The sequence below is a fragment of the Apiotrichum porosum genome (assembly GCF_003942205.1).
Source record: "Apiotrichum porosum strain DSM 27194 chromosome Unknown scaffold_4, whole genome shotgun sequence".
NCBI classification, from domain to species: Eukaryota; Fungi; Basidiomycota; class Tremellomycetes; order Trichosporonales; family Trichosporonaceae; genus Apiotrichum; species Apiotrichum porosum.
The window spans coordinates 31999-56766 of NW_021167111.1; the positions used below are offsets into that span (position 1 = coordinate 31999).

Consider the following 24768-nt stretch of genomic DNA (forward strand, 5'->3'; position numbering starts at 1 on the left):
CAGCCCGTGCCCAGGTGACGCAACGTCTAGTCATCCATCGAGCTGCGAGTGGTATACACACAATGCATGGTAGTATAGGTACATGGTCATTACTGTTGGCTGCGCTTGAGCCAGTCCAACACACTCCCACTCGACTGCGTCTTGCCCCCACGACGCTTCTTCTTGCCACCACGGTCGCCGACGTCCGTGCCGACACTGCCCGCGGGCCTTTTCTTGGGTGGTGACAAGCTAACCCCGAACTCGTCGCCGAACGCATCGTGGTTGAGGCACAGGTCAATGTGCTCGTTGAGCTCAACGTTGGACGTCCCAGCGTCAAGAGTGCGACTGCAGATGGGACAGACAGGACCTGCGACCATGCTTGGGCTTGGGTCCAGCTCGACACTGGGGCTGCGCTCGTCGCTGCCACCTGGCTTGCGCTTGAGGAGCTCGACGTCATCGTCGTCATCGTCCAACTGGGTGACATCGATAGCCTCAGTGGTGGAGCTAGAGGCAGCAGGGGTAGCAGAGGTGGAGCCAAAGAACTGCGGGTGAGTTGTAGACCAACGACGGGCTGCCAGCTCACCTGTTTGATTCCCTTTTCTGGAACGGTGAGGTCTTTGAGGGTGGACATGCGAATGCCTAGCAGGCGAATGCGCACAGGAAACTCTTTACGCATAAGTTCGAGGGCAATCTGAAGCGTCAGTCCAGTGCTACTACGACACTGAGCTCACGGGAAGAATGTCATCCTTGGAGTTGATAAACTTGGTGACCGAGTGCGCGCGGGACTTGCCTACTGGGTTAGCCCAGGCTACCAACCGCTCAGACCCACTTTCAAACGTGTGCAGCTTGAACTTGACTGTCACGGTACGTCCAGAGTACTTTAAGCGCTCGAGGTCACCCTCAAGCTCTTCGGCGATGCTCTCCAGCTCTCCAAGAATCTCGTCGTTGTTGCTCTTCTCGCGAAAGGTTCTGGCGAATTAGATACACGGCTCTATGCAAGCAACCCACCTCTCCACCCCAACGCTCTTGCGGTTCTCGCGCTTTCCAGGCTCGACAGTGTTGTCGGCAATGCCAAGGTACGCTTTGCTTGCCGGGTCAGCCCGTTGCAGCAGGACGGCAAACCTACCAGAGCCCGCGGAACGTGAACCAGTGGTCCATGAGAAGGAGCTCGGCACGGCGAGTGTAAATGTCTCCACACACCTGCACGGTGGGTGAGCTTCAGTAAACGCCAGACTACCGTCTGAACCTACCTCGACGCCCAACCCCTCGAGGCATCGCTCAGTGACGCGGCCGAATCCTGGAATCTTCCTGACTGGCAACTCGCGCATAAAGGCTGTGATAGCGTCGCGACTGAAATCGAGCTCGAACACGCCATTGGGCTTGTTCTTGTCTGAACAGATCTGACGGGTTAGGTTGCGTCCGTGCACACCTGACGCACCTTCGCAAGCATGCGGTTGGGAGCAATGCCCGCAGAGATGGTGAGACCCGTGTTGGCCTCGACTTCCGCACGGAGATGCTCGACGACCTCCATGGCTGTCAGGTTGTGCGATGACATATACGGTGTGATACTGGATAGTCAGCTACGTCACGGACAAATCATAGCAAGCTCACTTGAGGTATCCTTCGTCCAAGCCTGCCATTGCGAGGTTTTCATCGTACTGCCCGTTAGCTTACGTGGAGGCGATCTCCAGCTAACCTGTTGAAGGACGTCTCGGACCTTCTTAGATGCAGCGCCGTATAGGTCAAAGTGGAGATCAGTGCTGGCAATGTCAGCTTGCACCGTGCAGGAACCCACTCAGCTCACATGATGATATGTGGGCAGAGTTTGCGCGCAACAAAGCCAGCCATGCCCGACCGACAACCATATTTGCGCGCTTCGTACTGTTGAATTAATAAGTGCCACGTCCCCAACAGCCTTCCCAGCAATGACTCACAGAAGCCGTACACAGCACGCCGCCACCCACACCAAACGCCTTGCCCTTGAGCGTTGGATCACGCTGGATTTCTACGGCGGCGTACTGAATGTTCAGCACAGGGGCATGCACACAGGAATATACTCACAAACATGTCCATGTCGACGTGAACGATGGTCTGTGACAAGTCACGCTTGGCTTCGACTTCAACGAGCTAGACGCTTAGCGAGTGGCTGAAGTCCGACTGATTGCCAAGGTACACTCACGATCTTGTCGGCGTCGGCCTCAAGCTTAAGGATGTCGGATGCGGCAAGAAGAGAGTCGCGCTGACGCTGTTAGCTAACTATGTAATGTATGGAAGAGAGCTTACCTTGGCCTGGAACCACTCGATCTTCTCGTTGAGCTCGGCATCCTTGCGCTGCTGGTGCTTGAAGAACCTGTTGGGTCAGCGCGGACGGGTTACTGTACATGCTTTACCCACTTAGAGTCCTTGGAAGCTTCTGCAATTCGACGGTTGATCTCTGCCATCGTCAGATCCAAACCCGTGCATTGAACACACCAGACTGGTCAAGGGCGAGGCCTACAAGAGTCAGCTTTACACTTGTTCGGTGTCAAGTTGTACGCACCAGCTTTGCCAACGCTTGCACCGGCGAGAGAGCGCTCAAAGTCGCGCTGTCGCTTCTCCACCGCACAACGCTCCTCCTCCGTCATCGCATCGGCCTTGGGATTGGCGGCCATCTGGCCGTTCGGTACATGGAAATGTTGGTGGTAGTAGGTTGCAATGTTCAGCCTTGTGACGACATTGCTTTTGAAACAACACAAGAGGTCCAGTCACTTCTCATATCACGTGACCCAGCATTCTCACGGTCGACCGACTGACCCCGTCCATCCAATCCCAACTGCTCTTTTTGCAACTATTCCTGCAACTCGTCTCTCATGACGTTCTCGCACACTTCATATAATCCGTTCCAGACTGTGCATTGACCGGAGGGTTGGGGTGGTGGTTAGACCTATTTGCCTCTATTTACCGCGCAGCTTTTTCTCCCTTTTTAAAGGCCAAGTTCGTCGCTGAGGCGGTCAGTAAATGCTGCTAAACAGTCAACATTAATGTCAAAACTCACGCGTAGGGAAGGACGTGGGTGTTGCCAACGGCAACGACTGTTGGCTTAGCCGAGAAGAGGGTCGACGCGGCCTTGGTGACGGCGGCGGCCGAGAGGGCGTCGAACGAAGCGACGTCGAGGGTGGCGTTGCCAAAGACGGCAGGGGTGACGGCGGCGACGAGCGAGTCGGCAGTCTCAAGCTTGGTAGCCTCGGCGAACTTGGCCTTGGCGACGGCGCGCTTGAGCTCGTCGTCCTTGACACCAGCGGCAGCGCCCTTGATGGCGGCAGCGACCTCAGTAGCCAGCGAGCGGACGGCCTCGGCGGTGGGGGCCGAGACGACGACGCCGAAGAGCGAAGCGTCGGTGTAGCCAGTAAGGAACGAGCGGACCGAAGCGCCGGGGATCTTGGCAGCGGCCTGGGCAAGGGGCGAGGTGCCGGGAGCCCACTTGAGCGACGACTCGCCGCCGAGGAGGTGGGGAAGGACCGAGAGCTCGGGGGTAGCGGCACCAGCGGCACCGTAGGCGATCACCAGAGTGGGCTGAGCGGTAGGGTTGGCGTGCGAGTCAAAGGCAATGCGAGCCTCACCACCGAAGTACTGCGAGGCGGGGGTAGCAAGCGACGAAGCACCGGCACCCTCACCACCGAAGGTCGACTCGACGGCGGCGGCAAGAGCCTCGGTCGAGATACCCTGGCCAATGACAGCAATGTTCGACTTTGCGAACGCGGCCTTGGCGTACTGCTTAACGGCGTCAAGAGTCACGGGCGAGGTAGGCTCAGCGTAGATAGAGTTGCCGAGACCACGGCGGAAAGCGACCTGGTGGGCAGTGTCGATGGCGGCAGCGACGGGGTCGGCGGCAGCGGCAAGAGCCTCACCCTGGACGGTGGGGAGGACCAGCTCCGAGTACTCGTGGGCAAGGAACTGGGTCGACGAGAGGACCGAGGCAAGGAGGGGGAGGAAGTGAGCCCTGGGCGAGGAGTCAATGTGGCGCTCTTCAAGATTCACTGCTTCGAACGGCCAATACTCACTCGTCACCACGGAGGAACTCGGCGGTCAGGAAGATGTGCTCGCGCGAGACGGCAGTCGAGAGGACACCACCGTAGAGCTCAGTCTCACGGACGGTGCGGAGGGGCGAGCCAGCGGCAGTCGACTGTGAGGGTCAGCTCAATGGTCCCGTAAAGAGCAAATGCGATCTCGGCACGACGGAGTGAAGTTGCGATGGAGGGAGCTGTTGGGCAACACAAATGACGTTGTAGCTGGCACAAACAACGGTGTTTTGGGCCTGCCAATGCAATGGCCAGCGTGCACTCGACCCATGGCAAGGCCGCTGCTGCCAGAGCCAATTGCGCACATTCGCAACGCTCTCCCGCGTGCGCGCAAGTTGCCAACTCCAACGTTTCCACGAGCTCCGCAAATGTCCGGAGAGCTTGTTTCGAGCTCTTTGCAAGCTCGGTGTTCTGCTGCCGACGGCCGCGATGGACGCACCTTGAACGCAAAGTTCTTGAGGACGTTGGCGACACCGGGGGTGGTCTCGTAACGCGAGCCGGCGCGGATAGCGACGGTGACCGAAGTGGTCGAGGGACGCGAGCCGTTTTCAATGCCCACGACCTTGACGCCAGCGGCCTCGGCGACGTTGGCGGCAGTAGCGTACGACCTGCGGAGGGCCGGGACGGCGCGGGGGAGGCGGAGGAGAGACATGGGGGGTGGGGAGAGGGGAGTGGAGTGAGAGAGGTGTGAGCTGAGCGTTTGGAATGAGCAGCTTGGCCGCACGACGGAACGACGAGGGACACCCAACCACCAGTGCAGCGCCGTCCCCCCGCGCGCCCGCCCAGCCTGCAACCGCTGCACAGTGGTTGGCTCGACACAGAGCCGGGCAGACACGGACAGCCGGCGTTATCGTCCAACGCAGTGATAACCCCGTCGCGTGGCACTGGCGGTGGCTCATGGGGTGTTTGCTGGAGGCTTGTTTACGCTTTGCTCTTCTGCATACACACCCTCCATGCATACTCTCGGCATGCACGCGTACAAGGCCCAAGGCGTGTCCTGTCTCCATTCACTGCAAGGACAAACTCTGTCGGTACCGTTCTGGACCGCCCCCGCCCTGCACACCCACATGGACGGATCACACACTCACTCAACTGAAACATCATGTCGCCTGTGCTTCTTTCACGGTCCTCCCCTTGCACCTTGCTTGCTTCAAGCACATCAGCCCGTTAGCAGCAACCTCCAGACCACTTGCCTCCCCCTGCATGCCACATCTCCCACGTTCAGCGCTCAAACCCTTTGCTCTTGCGAGCTCTCCAAGACAATACACATGCGCACATTCATATAGGTCCCCGGCGATCAAATGACCCGGCAAACAATCACTATCAGAAGGCCAGACACGGACGAGGCGCCTGTTCTGCGGCTTCGCACCGGCGAGGTCACAGGTCCCCACTGATGGCGCGACCCAGTCCTCTCGACGACAACTCGGGATGACCTCTACTTTGCCCCTATCCATCCACATTCACCCTCACATATCACAATGACCCGCTCAATGACGTGCACCATTGATGGCTGCTCCGCAGAGGCTCTCGACAACGGGTTACGGGTGGCGTGTGGTCGACGCCTGTGTGAGGCCCACTCGACAACAGAATGGCACCCATGTCTTCACCGTTCTGTGAGCTTATGCCGTCGCTCGTGCAGCTCTTCACACTGACACGGCAAAAGCCAGACAAGCTCGTAGGCAAGACTTGTAGCGACCACCATCAGGTGCGCCTCTCCGCCAACTCTATAGCAGCAGCGCTGACCCTCTGAAGCTCTTTGGGCTGATAGCTCGTATCGGCGAGTCACCTATCGCCACCGCCGCTCTTCGACTTCGCCCCTCGGCCCAGTCATGCTCCATCCGTCTGCCCATGCTTTCGGGGTTCAAGACCGACTATCTCGACGAACTGAGGGACACTATGGGGGGATGCAACCTGCACATCCCCGTTGAGTTTGATGACGGCGTTACCTGGTACGCTCGTGTCCGCCTCCAGCACGGCCTCTGCTCGCGCGACGAGATGCGCCTCGTCATGCACAGCGAATACACGACGATGAAGATGATGAAGGAGATTGCGCCAAAGTACGTCCCCGACGTGTGGATGCCGGAACAACCAGGTGAGTGCAAGGTAGTGATGGCAACTATAAAATGCTGACTGATGGCAAAGACGCCATCGAGTACTTTTTCGTGGAGCGCGTCGACAACGCGTCGTGCCCAAAGATTGTTCTCTCTGGGACAGGGCGTCAGACAACCAAGGCGATCCACGACATTGCCGACTACCTCCTCCAAGTGGCCAAGCGACCATTCCCAGCCATTGGCAGCCTGTACCCGCGTCAAGGCGAGGGTGCGCAAGAAGGTGTCCCCGTGTCGGACACTTCTGTACTCGCGTTCTCAGTCGACATCTGGAGCACCGGCCTTATCCGATTCGGGCCCTTTGCCACCAGTGGCGACGCCTACTCGACCCGGATCAGCTGCTATATCCAGCTTTTGGAGACGAGCACCGAACCAATGCCAGACCGCGTCTTCACCTACCTCATCTCCCTGGAGATGTTGGCGTTGATCGCCCAATGCCCCGAAATGGCCCAAAGCGGTCCTTCGTACCTCAAACATTGCGACGACCACCTAGGCAACCTCTTGCTACGGAACGACGGGTCCCTGGCGGCGCTGATTGACTGGGAGTACGCCTCAACTGCCCCGCTAGACGAGGCGTTTGTTGCTCCGTGGTGTCTCCTCGACTGGCCACGCTTCAAGGCAGGAAACAACCACCTCAGCCTCGGCGAGAAACAGCTGCACGACATCTTCCTCGAGCACGGTCGCGCCGAGCTCGCGAACGCCGTCACGGCTGGACGCAAGTACCACCGTCTGCGGCAAATCATCGAGTTTGAGCCCGATGGCATCACTCTCGAGACTCTGTGGGCGCTGCGCACTGCCTTTCTCGGCGAAGAAGGTGCTGGGCCACGGCCCGAGGACGTGAACGAGTGGCTCCAGCTCGCCATGGAGCGGTACGGCAACGACCCGGGCCTGGACCGCGTCTTTGATATTATCGTCACGAGCGCATGGTCAGTGGCAAAGGACACTGAGGCGGCCGCCCAGTCTGCCCAGCTCGTGGCAGGCGAACTTCAATGTGCCATGGTCGCCAACTCGCAGTGTCCCAGCGGACCATGGCCGCCGTGGGCCATCGACCATCCCGTCGGGTTCGGCGTCCGTGTGCGCCTCTTCAACGCCGTCAAAGTGCCGCGCCTACGCACAGTCGTCACCGCCGCCCGTGCCGCGGCTGACAATGCCCGCGTCCACGCCGCCAAAGCAGCGGGATACAGCGCCGAGGCCCGCGGCGCGTACGACGCACTCCAGGCGGCCATGCTGAGCGTGCACGAGTTGGGGTTCAGTGGTGAAATCCTCAAGGGCAAGTATGTCGACAGGTCGCTCAGCTACGACCCTGTGATTGCCAGCGTGCGCTGGACAGCCCTCGTCAATGTCCTGGGCGACGCTGCGAATGCGACCGAGGCGGCGGCCCAAAAGGCAGAAGAAGCGTTGGGGAGGTGTGAGGCGGCGGTGTTTGAGGCAGAGACAGCGCTGCTGGAGCGAGAGGGTGCATGATAGTGGGACTTTTTCTATGTAACAGGCAATGTACATACCAATTGTGAAGAGCGCAGGTGCGGAGGACGGCTACCAATGTTGAAATGAGGTGGATGTGAGCCAAGTTGCGCGCAAATCAACTGGGATTGCACATGTCCCTCGGCAACTCATGCACACGTTTCACTGTGCAGAGAGTACACCCGTGAATGGAAAGCAGTCGCTATGTAGCCCATTATTGGTGACTTTGTGATACACCGACGAGCGATGTGGCCGTGGCGAGAGCGTCGCAGCCTAGTCCGAGGGCACTGAAAGCGAGGAGGACGCTGAGAGCCACGTGTGGAGCGCCTCAGGAAGGAGGCTCGCCCCACCCTTCTCCAACAAGTCTCGTGCCCGTCACCCCTCCCGAGTCCAACGCCGAGAGCGGAGAGGGTGGCAACAGCGACGAACACCTTCCTTGGAGCACCGAGGTTGTGAGCGCAACCCTTTGCAGACCTTGCACTGAAGCTGACAACAAGGGACTAGAGAAGGTCAAGGCTGGCATCTCCGAGTTCAGGGAGCTCAAGACCCGTACCATAAAGTGCTCGATGATCTTCGCGAGAAGGAGAAGAAGGACGAGCAGATGGAGAAGGATGTTGCCGACCTCGTCAAGCGCTTCCAGTCGGAGGACTAGAGTCATGGCAAGGATATCAGGATATGAAAATCCTCGTGAACCATGAATGGCCCCCATTTTGTACACTTCATGTCACAGAGATCCTTCCACAGTCTGCTGTCCGCTCGCAAGCAAAGTGCATTCACTGTTCACAACTGATCTTCATCCACGACCTCGTACTCCCGCCACATACGAAAATGTTTTACGTAATCGGTCTTTGTACAACCACACATCCCATGTGGCGCCGATCCCATCATCCTCCCTCGCTCCAACAACAACCTACTGGACGGCCCTCGACTGAGCCGCGGCGTGCATGGTCTCCTCGGCCTCGGTGACGGTCTTGGACCACCTCCACGCGGGGATCTTCCTCTCGTAAAGCTCGTCGATCTCGGCAGCAGAGCGGCTAAAAGGTGTCAGCGGCAGGACTTTCGTGCGGATGTGTTGCGAGGAAGGGAGCGGTGTGGTTCCTCTCCTAGGTTCCTCCCCATGTCCACTTCCTCCCTCGCTGGCTGTCACGCAATAAGACTTACCCCTTGGTCTCCGGGAGGTAGAGCCACATGAGAATACAGATGGGGAACGAGAAGGCGCCGAAGACGAAGCCGGTCTTGAGCGACATGGCCAAGAGCATGGGAGGGGTGGCGTAGCTGAAGGCATAAGCATCCTTCTTCAGGTTGTCACGAGTGTTCTATACGCTTATGGAACACTTACCAGGTGGCAATACCGAAAATACTGTTAACCAGGAAGCAGACGGGCTGTAATTAGGAGTCAGAAGGGTTCATATGGCAGGTTCGGATCGGACGTACACCAGTCTTGACTGAGGAGGGTCAGCGGGCCGTTCAGAAGCGATAGAAGCCGTAGACATCACTCACTCCTCAGCTGCGCGTTGGGGATCTCCGCCGAATACAGATAATAACTCATTCCAACGACCTGGAAGGCCATCGTCCACTAGACAGTGAGCAGAAGAAGGTGTCGGTGACTTACGAGACAGCAAATAACCAACTGATCGGCGTCAGTGAAAATGCCCGATAAATCGCCGATCTCTCCATTAAGACTCACAAGAGCTGTACCAGCCGCGGCGTTGCCGCTGGTGGCGCCGGTCCACCAGAGGCCGCCAACGGTGAACAGGATCAAGACACAGAATGTCTGGCAAACGTTGATGATCCAGCGGCGACCGATTGCGTCTGAGGCAATGGACCAAGCAATGACGGCGATCAGGTTGCAGCAACTGGGATGGCGATCAGGAACACTCCAACGATCCGATGACCACTGTGTTGGCACTCACGAGAGAATAACACTGCCGAGGAAGGGGTCCTGGAGACCGGCGAGGGAGAAGAAGTCTGTAATCAGCAGCTGGAAGGGTTTTGCCACTTACAGGTAGAGTAGGTGCTGATGATGGCCAGTCCCGCAAGTTGCTGAGCCGCAGAGAGAAGCATGACGATGAGGGTGCGTTTCTGCGCCTGTCAGATAATGCCTACCAACCCGGGGATACTCACCAAGTTAAGGCCCTTGAAGATGTCGACGAACTTGGGTGCGTTGTTAAGCCTCTCCTTCTCGTGCTCAAGGGTCCTCGCAATGATTCCGTACTCCTCCTCAAAGTCGAAGCCCTCAACGTTACCGTAGAGGCGGTGGAGAGACTTCATGGCCGCCTCCTTGTTGCCGCGCTTGGCGTGGTACCAGGGAGACTCGGGGATAAACGCCCAACAGGCAAGCATCAGAACGATGGGGCCCCAAAGGATACGCATAGCCAGGAGGTAGTTGTCAGGGTGGTTTGTGTTGAGACGCTGCATCATGACTGAGACAATGATGCCACCAATGTTAGACCTGTAGAACGTCAGCTCCGCTTCTCGAGAACACTCGGGACGTACCAGACAGCCTGGAAGGTCACTATCACGGTCAGCATTGTTCTTCTTCTCGGAGTTTATTAACGAACCCATGCCACCACGGATGCGGTTCGGGACAATCTCCATGATGTAGACCTGGCAAGTGATTCTGAGCCGTCAGCGGTGTGCTTGAGGACGTGACGCGGGGATGATCGGCAAAGTGCCACATTCGGATCGCCCCGTCATCAAACGTGCGGATAACTCACTGAAGCACACCGATACCAGCTCCGTTGCAAAGCTTAGCAATTGCCTGAACGTCAGTCCATATCCAGAACAATGAAGCGGTCGCCACAATGGCGGCAAACCGGCAGAGCGATGATACTCACCCAAACGGGTGGCGACTTGGCGGTGTTAAGCAGCGTGCAACCCTACTACGTCAGTTGCGTCTACCACAATTGTGTCCGGAAGGCCACATACCACGATGAGCCAGAGCCAAGCGATGTAGAATGAGAATTTGCGGCCAAACCTGTCGGCGACCCAGCCAATGTGGGTGAATGTGACCATCTGACCAATGTTCTGCAGTTGTGAGTTATTCCGTCCGTCTCTTGTCTATTCCGTTGGATAAGATGACATACGAGGAAGGCACTCCAGGTGGAAACTGAGCAACAAGGTCAGCCCCGTGTCTCGAAACGGTTGCACAAATAACGCACCCCAGGTGGGGTTGAGAGCCCTAACACCACCGCCACCGCCGTCTCCGAACTGCTTAATGAAGCCTGCATTCGCGATGACACTGCCACCCGCACCAAGCTGTATGGGGTTAGTAGTTGAAAAATGCTGTGGGAGGCCAAGTGGACCTTACCTCAAATCCCTCCATCATGTATCCAGTGTACACGCAAAGCGAGTAGAAAACCGCCCTGCGGAAGACCCACACCGTGCGAGGGATGGACAGCTCGTCGAAACGAGACTTGACAAGACCATCGGACGCAGAGTGGTCGACCTTGGCAAGCTCGACATGGGTAGCCTCGTGCTTCTCCGCCTCGTGCTCGAGGGTCGTCATTGTGTGTTGTAGTGTTGTTGTGGGCGTGGTGGCAGGTTGGTTATCAGCGGTTTGGATCAAGGCTGGAGCCGAAAACAAGTGTGATGGGATTGACAGGGTCTTTTGACAGTTCTTCGGACCTCTTTATGACCAACTGGTCCTGCGGGAGCTGTCGTACGGGAACAGGGAGCTCGGTACATGTCGAACACAAAACACCGAGGCGTGCCCACCATCTCGCCACTGATAACCCTCGGCACAACTGTGGACGGAGTGCGCAGTGCCGGCACTCCACGGGGCCGCGCATGGGGCCCGCGCAACCCCCTGACCCCCAGGGTGGCGTTCGCTCGGCAGGCTTGTCACCAGACTTTGTTGGAGCGGTTTAATGATATCCCTCTAGCCTCCCACGTAATCCCCGGGACATGTGGGTCGGCCCAAGTAGCCGGCCCACACCAGATTGCAGCGAACGGCAGTTAAACCTGGCTGGCCTTGAAAAGCAATGGCAGGTAATGTGCCGGAGGAACGGCCGGAAATGGTGGCTGGGCGCTGCTACTACAACCCACTGCTATGATTGCCAGAAACGTTCCTCTGTTTCCGTGCCCGCCTCGGATCCTCGGATGTCTAGAGTTGCTCTATCCCACTCCCAACACCCAACACGTTCCAGATCTTGTGCTATGAAGAGGTCACGAGATCACCAGATGGCACTGCGTTTGTTCCTGTTCTCGGCGAATCATTATCCCAACTCGCTCGGCAAAAGGACCGAAGTCTTGACCTTGCTCTTGCTGCCAAGGCTGCCAAGTTAGGGTGCAAGGCCCACATCCAACTGGGCCCATGGGCCCATATGCTCTGCGTTCGTGTTTATTAGATGCCAATTGAATACCGTTTGGGAACTGAACTCGGGAGAGGTGCTTGTCCGAATGCAGGCGGACAAGTCCGGTGGCCGGTGATCCTTATTCCGGGTGTGTCTCTTTTCCGAACTTACTCCACAAGAACATGACGTACAGGATGGAACCTCGGACATGACGGACTTCCACAACAGTGCCCAACAATCGGCCATCTAGTGCGGACATTGTTACCAGTTGAGTCGGTACAACGCTGCACCGATGGTACTGGCGAGGCGCGTTCTTGGGGAAATCCTGGTTATTTCGGTCCTGCGCTCGGTTTGAGGTCCGGCAACGATCGGCGACCACAGCGATCAATTGCATCCTCAGTCATGAGACAGCCTTAGGCGTAGCATCATCCCGTGCTTGCAGTGCGCCAGTCCTAGCTCATGGAAGCGTTATTGCCGCTCAAGTCGCTTATCGTGAGCTGCCGCTTCAATATCACGGCCACATTGTACCGCTGTGCCGGTCTACATAGCCACTACTGCGTGTTGATGGTCGTTGTGTACCTCACAGAAGAGGACCACCCAAAGAATGTCCGGCGCAGTTTGTGCCACCTCGGTGTCAAGATATCCCTTGACGGGTTGATGTGGTAGCGAAGAAGTCTCAGACAGGCCCCGTTTGAGGCAATACACCCCCATTCAGGCCGTGAGCTTGCAGGCAACCCATGATCGACCAGCAAATGCCCACTAATTTCCATCGCCAGCCGTCTAGCCAGGATACAGGACAACTCCTTTGATTGTTTCTCAATAGAAGGATCACGCTATCGTGCTCGGTGGTACCAAACCAGTTACTTCATAATAGGCAGGCGTGTCTTGCTCGCCTGATGGCACGCGGGGCAGGAATAGCAACATCAAGTTCTCGGGTAGAAAAACACCTCCAGAGGACGAACCTGGTCAATTCTGCTCTCCGATGGAGGTCATGCCCCACAGAACCCAGCTAGGTATAGGACAGCTCTAGAACTCCGGGACATGGACTGGAACAAGTTATCGTCTCTCAAGAGCGACCCCGCCACGCCTGAGTCGATATTCGTTAGACAGTTAACACCACATATATAGCTGATTCCATGTGTAACCCTCGTCCACATGGTAATGTGCACCTTGTAAGATCACCTGAGTGAACTGGCGCGACTGGAAGCCTTTGCTTCGCGGATGCCTCCAACAATGGCGATACAGTCTGCTTCTATTCATGTGCTAAACGGGTACGCAGGTGTTGCAGATTCGCTGTCCTGCCTTCAGATGACATCTACCTACGAACGCCGGTCGTGGAACGCCACAACCTACATTCGCCTGCTAGAGTCGCCTACCCATGGCGAGCTTGTGGATGCAACATACGCAGGCGGCAAGTACACATGTGGACAGGTACATACATACATGTAGAGCTCTGCTGTTGTGAGGTAGTGCGCAACGGACGCAGTCACGTTTGTGTTCGTTGTATTATCAGCTTCGCTTGCATGTGATCGAATTCTTCTGACCGCCCAACGACCTGCAGTGGCTTGTCGCATGCAGTGTGTAGTGGTAAGCAGCGCCACCAGGCCAATTAAACCCCCCAATGGTCGGTGTATCGCTGTCCCGCGGGTGGGCATCCTGTGCACCGTGCGGCGCGTTCTGTGTCGTATAGTTCCGGGGAAAACGCGGATTGGTATTCCGGCTCGCATCAGCGAAGCTTCCCTCCTTCCTCGACCAAGGGTGGCTCGGCGACGAGTTACGCCTTGGCACCATTGCTTGCTGGGTGTAGCCTGGATGGACGTTCCGTGGGAAGCAAGTACGTACCATCGCAAGCCCAAGGCTCAAGATTGTGCCGGTGGCCGTGCCACTCGGAAGTGGACACGACACACTCCCCAAGGGTGCACACACACTGGCCAGAGCACAACCCCCACCTCACCCATCCACGAAGGCTATCCATTACATTACCTTTGTAAAATACTATCGTTTATATCTATGTATTATACAGCTCCCATGTATCCGAAACCAGCGGCCACACGGACGAAACCCTTAGTAACAACCATTCCTACTTGCCCTCGTCTCTTTGAGAGCCTGCTCGGCAACTCCGGCACCGGCCTCGGCCCGTGAGGTGGCGACCTCAGCCTTGGCAGCTGCCACCTCGATGTCCCTCCACACCTTGGTCCACCGCGCGAGCTCCTTTGCCACAGCCATCTTGACAGTGGCACAGCCCTCGCCGTTGGCCGCTACCCCCTTCTCCTCCACGACCTCTGCCACAACGGCGAGCTCACACGCCGCCCCAGCCAGTGTGGAGAGCGCACGCTTTCCCGCGGTGAGAATGTCGAGCGCCCAGCGTGCCTCCGTCCCATACACCATGGCTGCCTTGGCGGCAGACTTGCCAGACAGCATGGCGGTTGCAGCGACGTTTGTGGCCGCCTCGAGCCGTGCCGCGTGGGCGGCCCGCTCGCCTCGCGCCTCAAAGTCGTTGGGGTCCACCAGCGGCATTGTCGTGACCTTGTCCAGCGCGGCCTTGAGCTCCTTTGCTGCTGTCTGTGCCGCGTCGGCCGCATCTTGAGCCTCGATTGCGGCTGCTGTAGCATTGTCCTCAATCTGGGACAGCAAGCGCTGCAGCCCTGGGTTGTGGGCATGTGCCGGCAGCACGCGCTCGGCCCACACGCCGAGACTTGCTGCTCGAGGCGGCGCGGCGTCGCCGAGGAACGCCGCGCGCATCCCGTTGAGCGAATCAAGCGAAACACGCTGGGCGTCGAAAAAGTATCGTAAGCGCTGGTACTTGCGTCCTCCGCGTATTGCTGCGGCCAAGTCGGCCCGGCCTTGGGATTCCAAGCGTTCAGCCAGCTGGACCTCGCCGCTGGTGAGTTTGTTGGAGCCGCCGATGAAGGCAGTCCAGTCTACCAGGGCGAAAGGACCGGCGAAGGCCTCCTCGAGCGGAGCGACGTGGGCGCTGATGTCAGTTCAGAGGTTCGCGTCTCCTTTCCCAACTCACCACTCCCAGTCGGTGAACGGTGCCACTCGATGTGCCCGTTGCAGGAACGGGCCAACGTAGTCGTCTTGCCCCTTGATAAACGTGGGACCCTCTCGCCGCATCTCCTCGCACCCTGCCACCAACGAGCGCGCCTCGAGACCCGCAAGGTAGGCCAGGAGACGGTCCTGCCGTTGGCCCTTTGCGGCCTCGATGCATGCGAGCCAGCTGTCGATTCGGGCCATGTACGCGTCTCGGCTTGTGGTAAAGGGTCCCAAGGTCGCGGTGCCCCACGGCCAGACCTCGACCTTGGGCCCCACGATGGCACATGGCGAGGGTCCTTGCTGCTCCTCCTCTTCCTGTGATGATAATGGGCTTATCGGTGGGGGCGAGTGGAGGCCTCCGATTCCCGTGAATTCAAGTGTCGCCACTTTGACGAGGTAGTCTGCGTACTCGCGGATAGTCTTCTTATCTCTGCTGTGGACCTTGACCTCCAATAGGCGGACGTCGTCGGTGCTCTCCACAAAGAAGAAGCTCAGCCCGTCTGGCAATCGTCAACCTCTCTCCGGATGTACCCTGCGGCCTGCGGGCCCCTTGCGGTTCTGCGGGCCAAACTCACCCGTCTGCTCTTCTGGCATGTACGCCTTGGGCACGGACTCTGGGGCTACGCGTCGCAGTGCGGAGATGGCCTCGTAGTCGCTCCTCATCATGGCCCGGCTCTCAGCCTGGTCGCAGTCGTAGAGGTTGAGGCGGACACGTGCGAGCCAGCGTACCCCGTCGTCGAAGAGCAAGGGTACATGGATGTTGCAGCCTCCAAGGGCGAGGTCATGGCGGTACTCCTCCTTGACGGTGGCGACTGATGGGACGGCGACGTTGCACCCGCGTGCGGTGGGACGACATTTGAGCGCTGCAACAGAGATGGGGGCCTCGCCGATACGTGCAATGAGGTCGTACAGCTGGTGGTTAGCTAAGTGTGCCAAGTGCAGAGCTCACCCTCTGATGATGTTTGCATGTCTTGCCGATCAGTTGGTCCCACTGGAAAACAACAATCAGTCTCTCTCTCTCGCGTGTCGTGCGCAAACCCTGTTCACCACCCCTGTGTGCTCACCGGGAGAAACAGGCATGGATGCCACTTGGGGGTAGCGTGTTGCAAGCACAGTGCCCTGCCGCACACCACGGACGGTCCTGCGATGAGTGCGATGCCCCTGCACTGGTCAATAGCGCACTGCCGTGGAGTAATCGCCATTGAATGGGGGGTGGAGGGAAAAGGGGATGACGGTGTGTTCAGAGAGTTCAGAGTGGAGGGAACAGAGAGTGATGGAATGGTGCTCGCTGGGTGTGTCTCATGAGAGATGCGGCTGCGCAACGGCCCGACGAGAGAGAGCCCATTTGCCTCGGCGCGACAGAGCGGCCATCGCCCGCCCGCCCCCCATTAGGCCATTCTGCTCGCATATCAGACGCCAAAACCCCCCCCAGCCCAGGCGCTGCCGAGCACGCACGTCTGTGACTGCTGCATGCATCGCACCTCGGGGGATGTCTGGGGACGTTTTCCTGGCTTCGACGCGTGTGCCTCGCGAATGGCGACAGACGCCACCGCCGCCGTGCCGCCGTGTGCCGCCGCCATCAGGCAGCACGGGCGGGGTGCGGGGGGCCTGGCAGGCAGGTGATAGGGGCTTGCTCGGTGGTGGCGCGCGAAGGCTTGAGGTCGTTTCGTGCATCTTCTCCACCCCTGGAAGAGAGCCACACCCCGGTCTGATTCGTGCGTGCGTGCGTGTCGGAAGTACAGTCTCGCCGCCGGACCCGATACCCCCGCTCTCGTCTGCACTGGTTGTAGGACAAAACGTGTCCCCCAAGGTGCACAGAGTACACAGGTGCAGCACCCAAAATGCGGCACGCTGAAACGCAGCAGCAGCATGCACTGCAGTGATCCATGCACCGCTGTTTGCTCCCACATTCTCGCTTAGCAGCACTGACCGGTGCTTACGTGGGAATCCCAAGGGTGCGAGGTGAGTGCCAAGAGGGACATTGGGTGTGTGGCATTGCAGAAAAAATGTGGAAAAATAGCCCAAAATTCCGTTTCGTCGGATCCCGCCATAACCCCAGTCTGCATCGACACGCACAGCCCACGGCCGGCTCACAGTAGGCAGAGCAAGGTATTTGAACACAGGAAGGCCGTCCAGTCTGGAGGTATTGCACACGCGTCGAGATCGGCTGATCCACTGCCTTGGTCTAGACGTCTGCATGCCTGCTCACTGCCTTAGTCTAGACGTCTACTCGTGCACACGTCTCCTGCGGCACGCCAGAAAGAGGAAGATCCAGTTCCGAGATCGCATTGCCACGCCTCGAGTCGGCAGTGCACCACCCTCAAACTGGATCTGGGTGGGCAGCAAGCACCTATAGTCCCACTCTCGCTCCAAGTTTTTGTCTCGATGAGGGCGCCGTCAACTCTCTTGCACAGTTGGGGAGGCGCAGAGAACGCATTCTCTTGCGGTGTTGTGGCTGCAGTGCTAGCTGTGCGACGGTCGCCAATACACAAGACACCATGCCGACTAGCTGTGCGACGGCAGCAAGCCGGAAAGTTCATGTTCCATGTTCACTGCCAGCACCAATGATCATCTCCAAGATCTTGTCTATATAACAGGCTGCCCACGCCCCGCCCCCTCCATCAATCCACTTCTCTCCACCAACTGCTCTCTCCCGCGCCACTTCCACCTCAAAGCTTTTATCCCTCACCCACCCCAACCTCTCCAAACAATGCGCTTCGCCTCCCTCATGTCCATCCTCGCCCTCCTCGCCTCGGCCTCGCCCGCTGTCGCTGATACCAAGGTCGTCACCGTCACGGTCTACGTACCCACCGGCGGCGGCGAGCCCGTCACCTACCTGCCTGCCGAGACGGCTGCTGCTGTGAGTTGACCTTTCCGTTTCCCCGCTTAAGCCCCTTCCCTGCCCCGTACTCAAAGCTGACCTCCTCCAGACCAACAACGACAAGGCCACCCAGGCTGCAGACACGCTCAAGGCCACTCAGGCAGTGGACAAGCCCACTGCTGCCGCCACGCACGCTGAGACCCCCAAGCAGACGGACGCGACCAAGGCTGCCGCCACTGACAAGGCTTCTGCCACTGCCGAACACTCTGCCGAGTCTGAGACGGCCGCAAAGCCCACCAAGGAGGCCACGGACTCTCACGCGCCGACGACCAAGGCCGACCAGACCTCCAAGGCCGGCAGCACCAAGGCCGACACGAACACGGGCACGGGCACGGGCACCATCACCAAGCCGACGGGCAGCGCGACCAAGTCTGTCCAGGTCAAGGTCACGCACGCGTGGGTGACGGCGACGGTCTCGGGCGTGCTCACGTCGGCGTACAAGGCGTCGACGTACACCATTGCCCGGACGTCGGGCACCGCCGCCACCGTCCTCGCCGCCGCGGCAAACAGCACGCTCGCGCCCTCGGCACCCGTCACGAGCGGCCTCGCCAATGCGACGTCGGCGTCGGCGGCGCTCTCGAGCGCCCTCGCCACCGAGGCAAGCATCAGCTCGGACCTCGCCAGCGCCACGTCGGCAGTCGCGTCCGCCTCGGCAGAGGCTACCCAGGCTGCTGCTTCGGCCGCCGAAGAGCTCGCGCCCATTGCCAACTCGGCCTGGATCGGCGTCGGCGTCGCGGGCCTCGTGGCGCTCGGCGCCGCGTTCTAGACGAACAGCAGCGAGTAACTCAGCGGCGGCGCGGACTCTGAATAGCCAGTGCATGTATAATCGGCACGTACACGTGCTGGATCTCTCTCGTGTCTATATCTAATAGTATCTACATGCGAACTAGTATAGTTGTTGACAGTGGCAGGAGTGTTTTGTCTGCCGGTGACTGTTGTTTGCAAAGAATGCTGATTCTCGGCACGGTGCAAAAAGTGCCACACTCGGATCTGTGCACCCACCCATCCGCCGCCGCTGTACCGGTTCCAAAAATGGCTACATAGCGGCTCTCCAGCGCTCATACGGATTCTAACTCGTTCCCTCTGTGCAGATATCGTGTGCGTCTGCACCTGCGTCCTGCCGTGTTTGCGTGTGCATGCCTTGTCGCGTCTTGTGTGTATCGGCTCGTGTATGGTGGTGGCGTCGTGTCGTGTGTTGTCTATCTCTTGCGAGCGTGTGTGCTTGTCCTCGTCCTCCGCGCGAGTGTATGCTCCCTCCCGTGTCCCCGCTCCCCTACTCCTTGCGGACCCACCAGAATCCCCATGGCGAGTACAGGCCTCTGGCGCGTGCGCCGCCCGCGCCGTGTCCGTCCAGCTCGGCATGGACCTCACCCTCCAGCACGCTGAACGTGTCATGGGTGTACTCGCCGCCCTCGACAATGGTGATTCTCGAGGCGGCGACAAGAGCGCGCGTACACTCGGTCTCGTTCTGAGCCTCGCCTGGGTGGGTTAGCAAGTGGGGTCCCAAACAACGCGTAACCCACTGTTGTCGTTGCCCGGGGCCAGAGGGTGGTAGTGGAAGTGCGGGGGGTGGGTCATGGTGAATCCGGCGGCGGCGGCGAGCTGCTCCATGCGGTTAAACACGTTCATGCTGGTTAGGTGTGAGCGAGCCATCGGAAGGGCAGTTGACACCTAGTTGACACTTACTCGACGCCTCGTTGACTGAGGCCGTGGCGGAACGCAAGCGACCACTGGACGAGCGCGGGGCCGAGCTGTTCGGGCGTGTATTCTTGCCATGCCGAGTAGCACAGGAGGTTGGGTTCGTGGATGAGCAGGATACCGCCAGGACGGAGAACGCGGTACGCCTGCGCCAGCATGCCAGCATAGTCGGGTATCTGACGGGGTTAGCTATATGGCACGCTGTTTATAGCCCACCGCATAAATCATCTGGCGGATGTGGACGACGTCAAACGACCCGGCAGCCAGCACGCCCATTCCGCGGGGCACATTGACTTGCATGAATGTGACGTTACGCGGCGCATTGCTGAGAGGACGTTGGTCAGCGACTAAGACGACCGCCAAGAGGGAGGAGATAATGCAGACGACGTACACGTGCTGCTGCTCGAGAAAGTCAATCCCCACGCAGTCGACGCGTGGAAACTGTACCGCCACCTCGGTAAGCCTGGCATAATAAGCACACGTGCGGAGGGTATGGAGATTGGCCACAAGATGAGTTCTCACCACATTCCCTATCATCAGCTCTGGTTCCACAAGGCAAGAGCAACTCACCGAGCCACATCCAACATCCAGGAGGCGAGGCCAGCGCTGGGGGTTATCCAAGAGTACGTCCACCGGACCAAACGTCAGACCCGCAGAGCGAATGGCCTGTGGTTGGTTAGCAACAATACCGATGAGGATACCAACCTGGTGGACCCTGTCGAGCCGCTATGCATGTCAGACTTGGAATCGCCCCGGAGACATGGCGCAGAGTGCTCACAGTAACCTCGTCCTGGTCGACGGGGAAGCGATACGTCCAGAGCTGGTTGCTGCTGATCGGCCGTCAGGTTTCCGAACTGCAAACACAAACGTTTTTAAAACCCACTATGGTCGTCCCCAGAGGACTGAAAAGACGCCAGTGCCAGGTTGGTTGACTGGTGAGGGTGGACGGACGAGGTCGAGCGAGTCTGCGTCCGAGGCGGCGTCGCCGTCCGCCACTTGGCCGTCCTTGCCCTCTGCACTCATGCTGCGTGGCGCGAGAGGTCGAGGAAACAGGTGGTGGTGATGCTGGCGTGGTGGTGGTGGGTTGTGCTGAGGCAAACGTTTACATTGTTGGGGCTTGGCTGTGACGTCTTGTTTTTACCTTGGGGAGCTTCTGGGCTGCACGCCGCCCGTCAGTCCTTGCTCGACGAGCTATGTTTGCAGTGCGGCGCCTCGTGCTCAAAAAAAAAAATCGATCAAGGGGATCCGGGTGTGTACGATTGTCTGATGAGGCCTCGAGGATCAGCAACGAGCAACGAGCGACAGAGGCGTAGGCGTAGGCGTTGACCAAGCGGGAGCGCCATGCGAGTAGCGCGTTGGAAGAGAGCAGGAGGCCTATGAGGCTAGTCCAGCGTAACTCCTACTGCTGTTTCCAGCAAAAAGCGATCACCAGCTGGGCATCCAAGATCTGCAACGAGCAGACGCCGGTGACACCGAGCGTGCAGAGGCGCGTGCAGCGCAGAGATTGTCGTGCGTGCGTGCGCGCGGCGCGTGCGTGTATATCCGCCAACACGGCCAACAAACTCACCCGTAGGCACCGACTGTGGCTTCTGGACCTTGGGTTGAGGATGCGAGAGAATGCGATAGAGACGACAAAGGTTGCGATGGTGGGTGTTGTGTGTGCGTAGGTGTTATGTGTGTGTTGTCCTACTGAACACACTGGATGCGGTGCGCCAGGAGGCTTGAACGGGAGGTATGTAGAGTAGGCCGTTCCGGGGAGGGAGGAGGGAGAAGCGAGGGGCCAAAAGGGAACACACCCCAACGGGCCAACGGGGTATCCAAGCGATCAAGCGAGCTACGGCTTTGCGGATCAGCAACCCGAGAGACTCCCGCGCGTCATGCAGCATGCTTGCTAGCAAGCATGCATGCACCGCCGCGTCCTCACCTCTTCCTCGAGGACCACAGGGGGGGTGGGGGTGGGGGGACACGCGACAATGCCGGGGACACGCGACAATGCCGACAGAGAGAGAGAATGAGAGAGACGGATGGGACAGAATAAAGTCAAATGGGATAGCAGAGGTGACAGATAGAGACTGCGCTAGTGGAGAGAGACAGCCAGCGCACCGGCAACAACGGTATGGGTGGCGTGCAAAAGAAAGAAACTGCGGCGACACACCAGGTACATCCCATCCACCCCCCCGCACGATCGTCCACCCAAGAGCCCAGTCCAGAGCCCACGAGTGCAGTCCAACATGCCGGTGGCTGTGGAGGCTGCGGGCGAATGTCAAGCCGAGACACCACCACACCACCACCCATTGACCGAGAGAGACGCACCAACACGGTGGTGGTAGATCTCCTGATGTCGCCGTCGCTGGCGCTGGGTCCGAGCAACGCGAGCGACATTGTTTCGGGCCCCGCCGGCGGACGTGTGCTGTTCACCCACCACCACGTGTATGCAGCAGCTGGCGCACAGGACGAAGGACGGTGGTGACGTTTGTGGGGCTGTCAATCGCGCTCATGCCCTTCCTGCAACGATGTGCGATCGCTCGATTGCGTCGAAGAGTGAGCGCCAGAAGCTGTTGATCGTTGCTCAGGCGCACGCAAGGACGACGACAAGAAGCACACCCCCGTTGCCAAGTGCGGGGGACTAAGGCTAGCTCATGCTAGTGCGCTAGTTTGGATCCAACGCCTGTGTTATGGTGTCTTGGAGAGAGAGAGGGAGGGGGGGAGAGAGAGAGATTGTGGAGACAGTCGACGACCACCGTGAGAGCAGCAGAAAGAGCAGATAACAGAGGCCCTTTGTTCCCATGGACCATGGCAAGGGACACGGAACCCAACAACAAGGGCGTCCCTGCAACTCGCACGACCATTCACCCGTCTACCACGTCCACCACAGGCCACAACCCGTGTGTGTGATATGTAAGAGCCGAGACAGCTGTGAGAGGTTTGCTGTGAGAGAGGAATGGCGCTTGGTATATGGGGGGGGATGGGTGTGGCCGGTGGAGGGGGAAATGCGCAGTACCGCAGTCCACAAGCGCGGTGTGACGTCTCATCCCCCCGCGCGCGCGACCGCCCTTGCTCTCGGACCCCCATACAAAACCCCCTCCCCTTGCCAGGGCCCCCCACCTGCCCACCCAACCCTCGCCGCCGCCACCCGAGCGACCCAGACCCCGCCGCTTGGAAATCCAGACCCCGTGTGGCCACTGGCCATTGTCGTCGAGGCTGTCGCTCGTGCTGCGACAATACTTCACAACAACACCACATCGTCCAAAAACATCGCCTGCCCAGATGCCCCACGCATACCTGGACCCACGGCGACACCTCCTCGTCGTAGGCGTGCTCGCGTTCGTCGTCATCGTCCTCTTGTCGGCCGCGTTGAGCCCTACTTCTGGCTCAGGCTCCGGCTCATTCCAGTTCCCTGGGTTACTGCCCTCCAGCTGGTCCAGCAACCATGCAGCAGACAAGGCCGCACCCCAAGGCCGTCCCGACCTTCTTCGACATGTCCACAACGAATGCGCAAAGCCAGACGAGTTTGAGGAGCGGTTCGGACGTGCCAACATTCGCATGTCGCGCGCGTACGAAGGTGAGCTTTGGTGTTGTGGGCTAGATCGTTTGACGTCCGAGCTGACGACCGACCAGGCTCGTTTGGCCGCATGGAGCGGTTTGTGAACAAGGTCCTCGCTGGGGAGCCCGTCAAGATTGGTATCGTTGGAGGAAGCGGTAAGGTCATGCATGGAACCTCTTGCAGCTGAGCTGACCTTTTACAGTGACCAAGGGCCACGGTATCTGGGAGTCGGAGCAGTACTGGGTGCTGTTGGGCAGCTGGCTCGAGTCCTTCTTTGGTCGGTCCGACATTGTGCGCGTCAACGGCGCCATCCCGGCCTCTGGATCCGACTACTTTTCCTACTGCTTCTCGCTCCATGTCCCCGCCGACGCCGACCTCGTCTTCATCGAGCTGGGTATCAACGACGAAGGTCTGCCCGAACACACCGACAACATGGAGAACCTCATCCGTGGCCTGTCCGCAATGGAAAACGCACCCGCCGTCGTCCTCCTCGACATTATTGGCATGGGAAGCGGCCAGATGGCCGGCTCGGGAGGCAGGATGCACCTGCCCGTCGCACAATACTTTGACGTTCCCGTCGTCAGCCAACGCTTGCCACTTGCAAAGCACTTTGCTCGCTTCCCCGAGGTCGTGCCTCTGTACTTTGTCCCCAAGTGAGTTGCAAAGTCTCAGCAAAGTCTCAGGGATACTCAGCTGACAATCAACAGCTACTGGCAAGACCCGGACCTCCGTCACATCAACGCGCGCGGCCACAAGGACATGGCCGGCCTCATCTCCAGCCTGTTCCGCGACGTGACGTGCGACATGGTCAACAACCCCAAGCCCAACCGGCTGTACACGTCGGACCCGGCCCCCGTCCTCGAGTCTCTGCCTGGAAGGAACTACGACGCCGAGACGCGCGACGTGCTGGGCTCGGACGCCGTCGACGAGATCCACAGGCTCCAGGCCGGCTGGCCCACGGAGATGCAGTCGTTCCTCCACGTCCCCAGGCGCAAGAACGACGAGGACAAGGACCCCGACCCGATGCTGTACCCCGGTGTGTGGATGAACCCCGCCGAGTTTGGCATGCTCCCACGCCTGCGGTCCCTCGAAGGCTGGGACTACAACCTCGAGCACCGCTCGCCCGAGTTCCGCCCACACTGCCTCAGCACACGCGCCACAGAGCCCAAGTTCAACCTCACGCCCATCGCGTCCGAGGGCTGGGAGTGGTGGGTCCACCCGGACTACAAGGACAAGCCGTACCTCCTCGCCCGCGACCCGGGAGCAAAGGTCACGTTTGAGATTGACACCGCCATGGGTCTCATCCGCATCTACTCGTTGCGGTCGGCCACGTTTGGCTTTGGCAAAGTGCTCTGCTGGGTCGGCGACGACAGGGAGCACGGCGTCACAGTCGATGGATACTGGGACAACAAGGACCTGTGAGTGACCGCTGAGAATGAGAGAGAGAAAGGGGACTTGGGATTACGCTGACGGACCACAAGCAACATTGGCCGCTTCTCAACCATTGGAGAGTGGCTCGAGCCAGGAAAGCACACAGTCACGTGCGAGCTCCTGAAGGAGACCAGTGACCCCGAGGGACGCACCGAGTTCCGTCTGATCTCGCTCATGAGGTAAGTCGTTTGGCTTTTGGCTGTGAATGTGGGCTGACGGGTGTGTATAGCCGGTAAAGAACGTTGTTGGGCCACGTCCACGCTGCACTGTTGTTATC

At 59.1% G+C, this 24768-nt stretch overlaps 8 protein-coding genes across 8 annotated transcripts; 3 read left to right on the plus strand and 5 right to left on the minus strand.

Moving 5' to 3' along the window:
- Nucleotides 1–89: 89 nt before the first annotated feature.
- Nucleotides 90–2630, minus strand: EHS24_006743 (uncharacterized protein; the record flags this gene model as incomplete). Its single annotated transcript, XM_028622146.1, has 18 exons — nt 90–521; nt 563–670; nt 711–769; nt 809–948; nt 988–1065; nt 1106–1179; nt 1230–1379; nt 1418–1547; nt 1591–1637; nt 1676–1739; nt 1784–1860; nt 1914–1997; nt 2041–2106; nt 2159–2218; nt 2263–2329; nt 2374–2413; nt 2452–2472; nt 2519–2630. The coding sequence occupies 18 exons, from the start codon at nt 2628–2630 to the stop codon at nt 90–92; spliced, it is 1809 nt and encodes a 602-aa protein (XP_028477038.1).
- Nucleotides 2631–2941: 311 nt separating this feature from the next.
- QCR2 (ubiquinol-cytochrome c reductase core subunit 1) lies at nt 2942–4689 on the minus strand (the record flags this gene model as incomplete). Its single annotated transcript, XM_028622147.1, has 4 exons — nt 2942–2960; nt 3014–3958; nt 4020–4141; nt 4477–4689. The coding sequence occupies 4 exons, from the start codon at nt 4687–4689 to the stop codon at nt 2942–2944; spliced, it is 1299 nt and encodes a 432-aa protein (XP_028477039.1).
- A 945-nt stretch (nt 4690–5634) lies between these two features.
- Nucleotides 5635–8258, plus strand: EHS24_006745 (uncharacterized protein; the record flags this gene model as incomplete). Its single annotated transcript, XM_028622148.1, has 6 exons — nt 5635–5650; nt 5705–5742; nt 5790–6129; nt 6180–7553; nt 7931–8058; nt 8142–8258. 6 exons carry the CDS (start codon nt 5635–5637, stop codon nt 8256–8258), a joined length of 2013 nt encoding a protein of 670 aa, XP_028477040.1.
- A 258-nt stretch (nt 8259–8516) lies between these two features.
- On the minus strand, nt 8517–11114 carry EHS24_006746 (uncharacterized protein; the record flags this gene model as incomplete). The annotated part of the gene is made up of 18 exons (XM_028622149.1): nt 8517–8640; nt 8768–8881; nt 8946–8989; nt 9041–9051; nt 9107–9182; nt 9219–9236; nt 9294–9462; nt 9520–9574; nt 9610–9688; nt 9731–10058; nt 10103–10121; nt 10168–10226; nt 10324–10367; nt 10444–10485; nt 10535–10633; nt 10693–10715; nt 10768–10864; nt 10917–11114. The coding sequence occupies 18 exons, from the start codon at nt 11112–11114 to the stop codon at nt 8517–8519; spliced, it is 1599 nt and encodes a 532-aa protein (XP_028477041.1).
- Nucleotides 11115–13916: 2802 nt separating this feature from the next.
- On the minus strand, nt 13917–16919 carry EHS24_006747 (uncharacterized protein; the record flags this gene model as incomplete). Its single annotated transcript, XM_028622150.1, has 5 exons — nt 13917–13924; nt 13986–14875; nt 14918–15437; nt 15513–15849; nt 16878–16919. 5 exons carry the CDS (start codon nt 16917–16919, stop codon nt 13917–13919), a joined length of 1797 nt encoding a protein of 598 aa, XP_028477042.1.
- A 728-nt stretch (nt 16920–17647) lies between these two features.
- On the plus strand, nt 17648–18584 carry EHS24_006748 (uncharacterized protein; the record flags this gene model as incomplete). The annotated part of the gene is made up of 2 exons (XM_028622151.1): nt 17648–17797; nt 17868–18584. 2 exons carry the CDS (start codon nt 17648–17650, stop codon nt 18582–18584), a joined length of 867 nt encoding a protein of 288 aa, XP_028477043.1.
- Nucleotides 18585–19091: 507 nt separating this feature from the next.
- EHS24_006749 (uncharacterized protein) lies at nt 19092–20539 on the minus strand (the record flags this gene model as incomplete). The annotated part of the gene is made up of 10 exons (XM_028622152.1): nt 19092–19297; nt 19342–19448; nt 19505–19692; nt 19733–19841; nt 19908–19979; nt 20039–20046; nt 20087–20182; nt 20222–20242; nt 20295–20346; nt 20400–20539. The coding sequence occupies 10 exons, from the start codon at nt 20537–20539 to the stop codon at nt 19092–19094; spliced, it is 999 nt and encodes a 332-aa protein (XP_028477044.1).
- A 2244-nt stretch (nt 20540–22783) lies between these two features.
- Nucleotides 22784–24727, plus strand: EHS24_006750 (uncharacterized protein; the record flags this gene model as incomplete). Its single annotated transcript, XM_028622153.1, has 6 exons — nt 22784–23078; nt 23135–23215; nt 23263–23713; nt 23768–24478; nt 24542–24670; nt 24721–24727. The coding sequence occupies 6 exons, from the start codon at nt 22784–22786 to the stop codon at nt 24725–24727; spliced, it is 1674 nt and encodes a 557-aa protein (XP_028477045.1).
- Between the last annotated feature and the right edge of the window lie 41 nt (nt 24728–24768).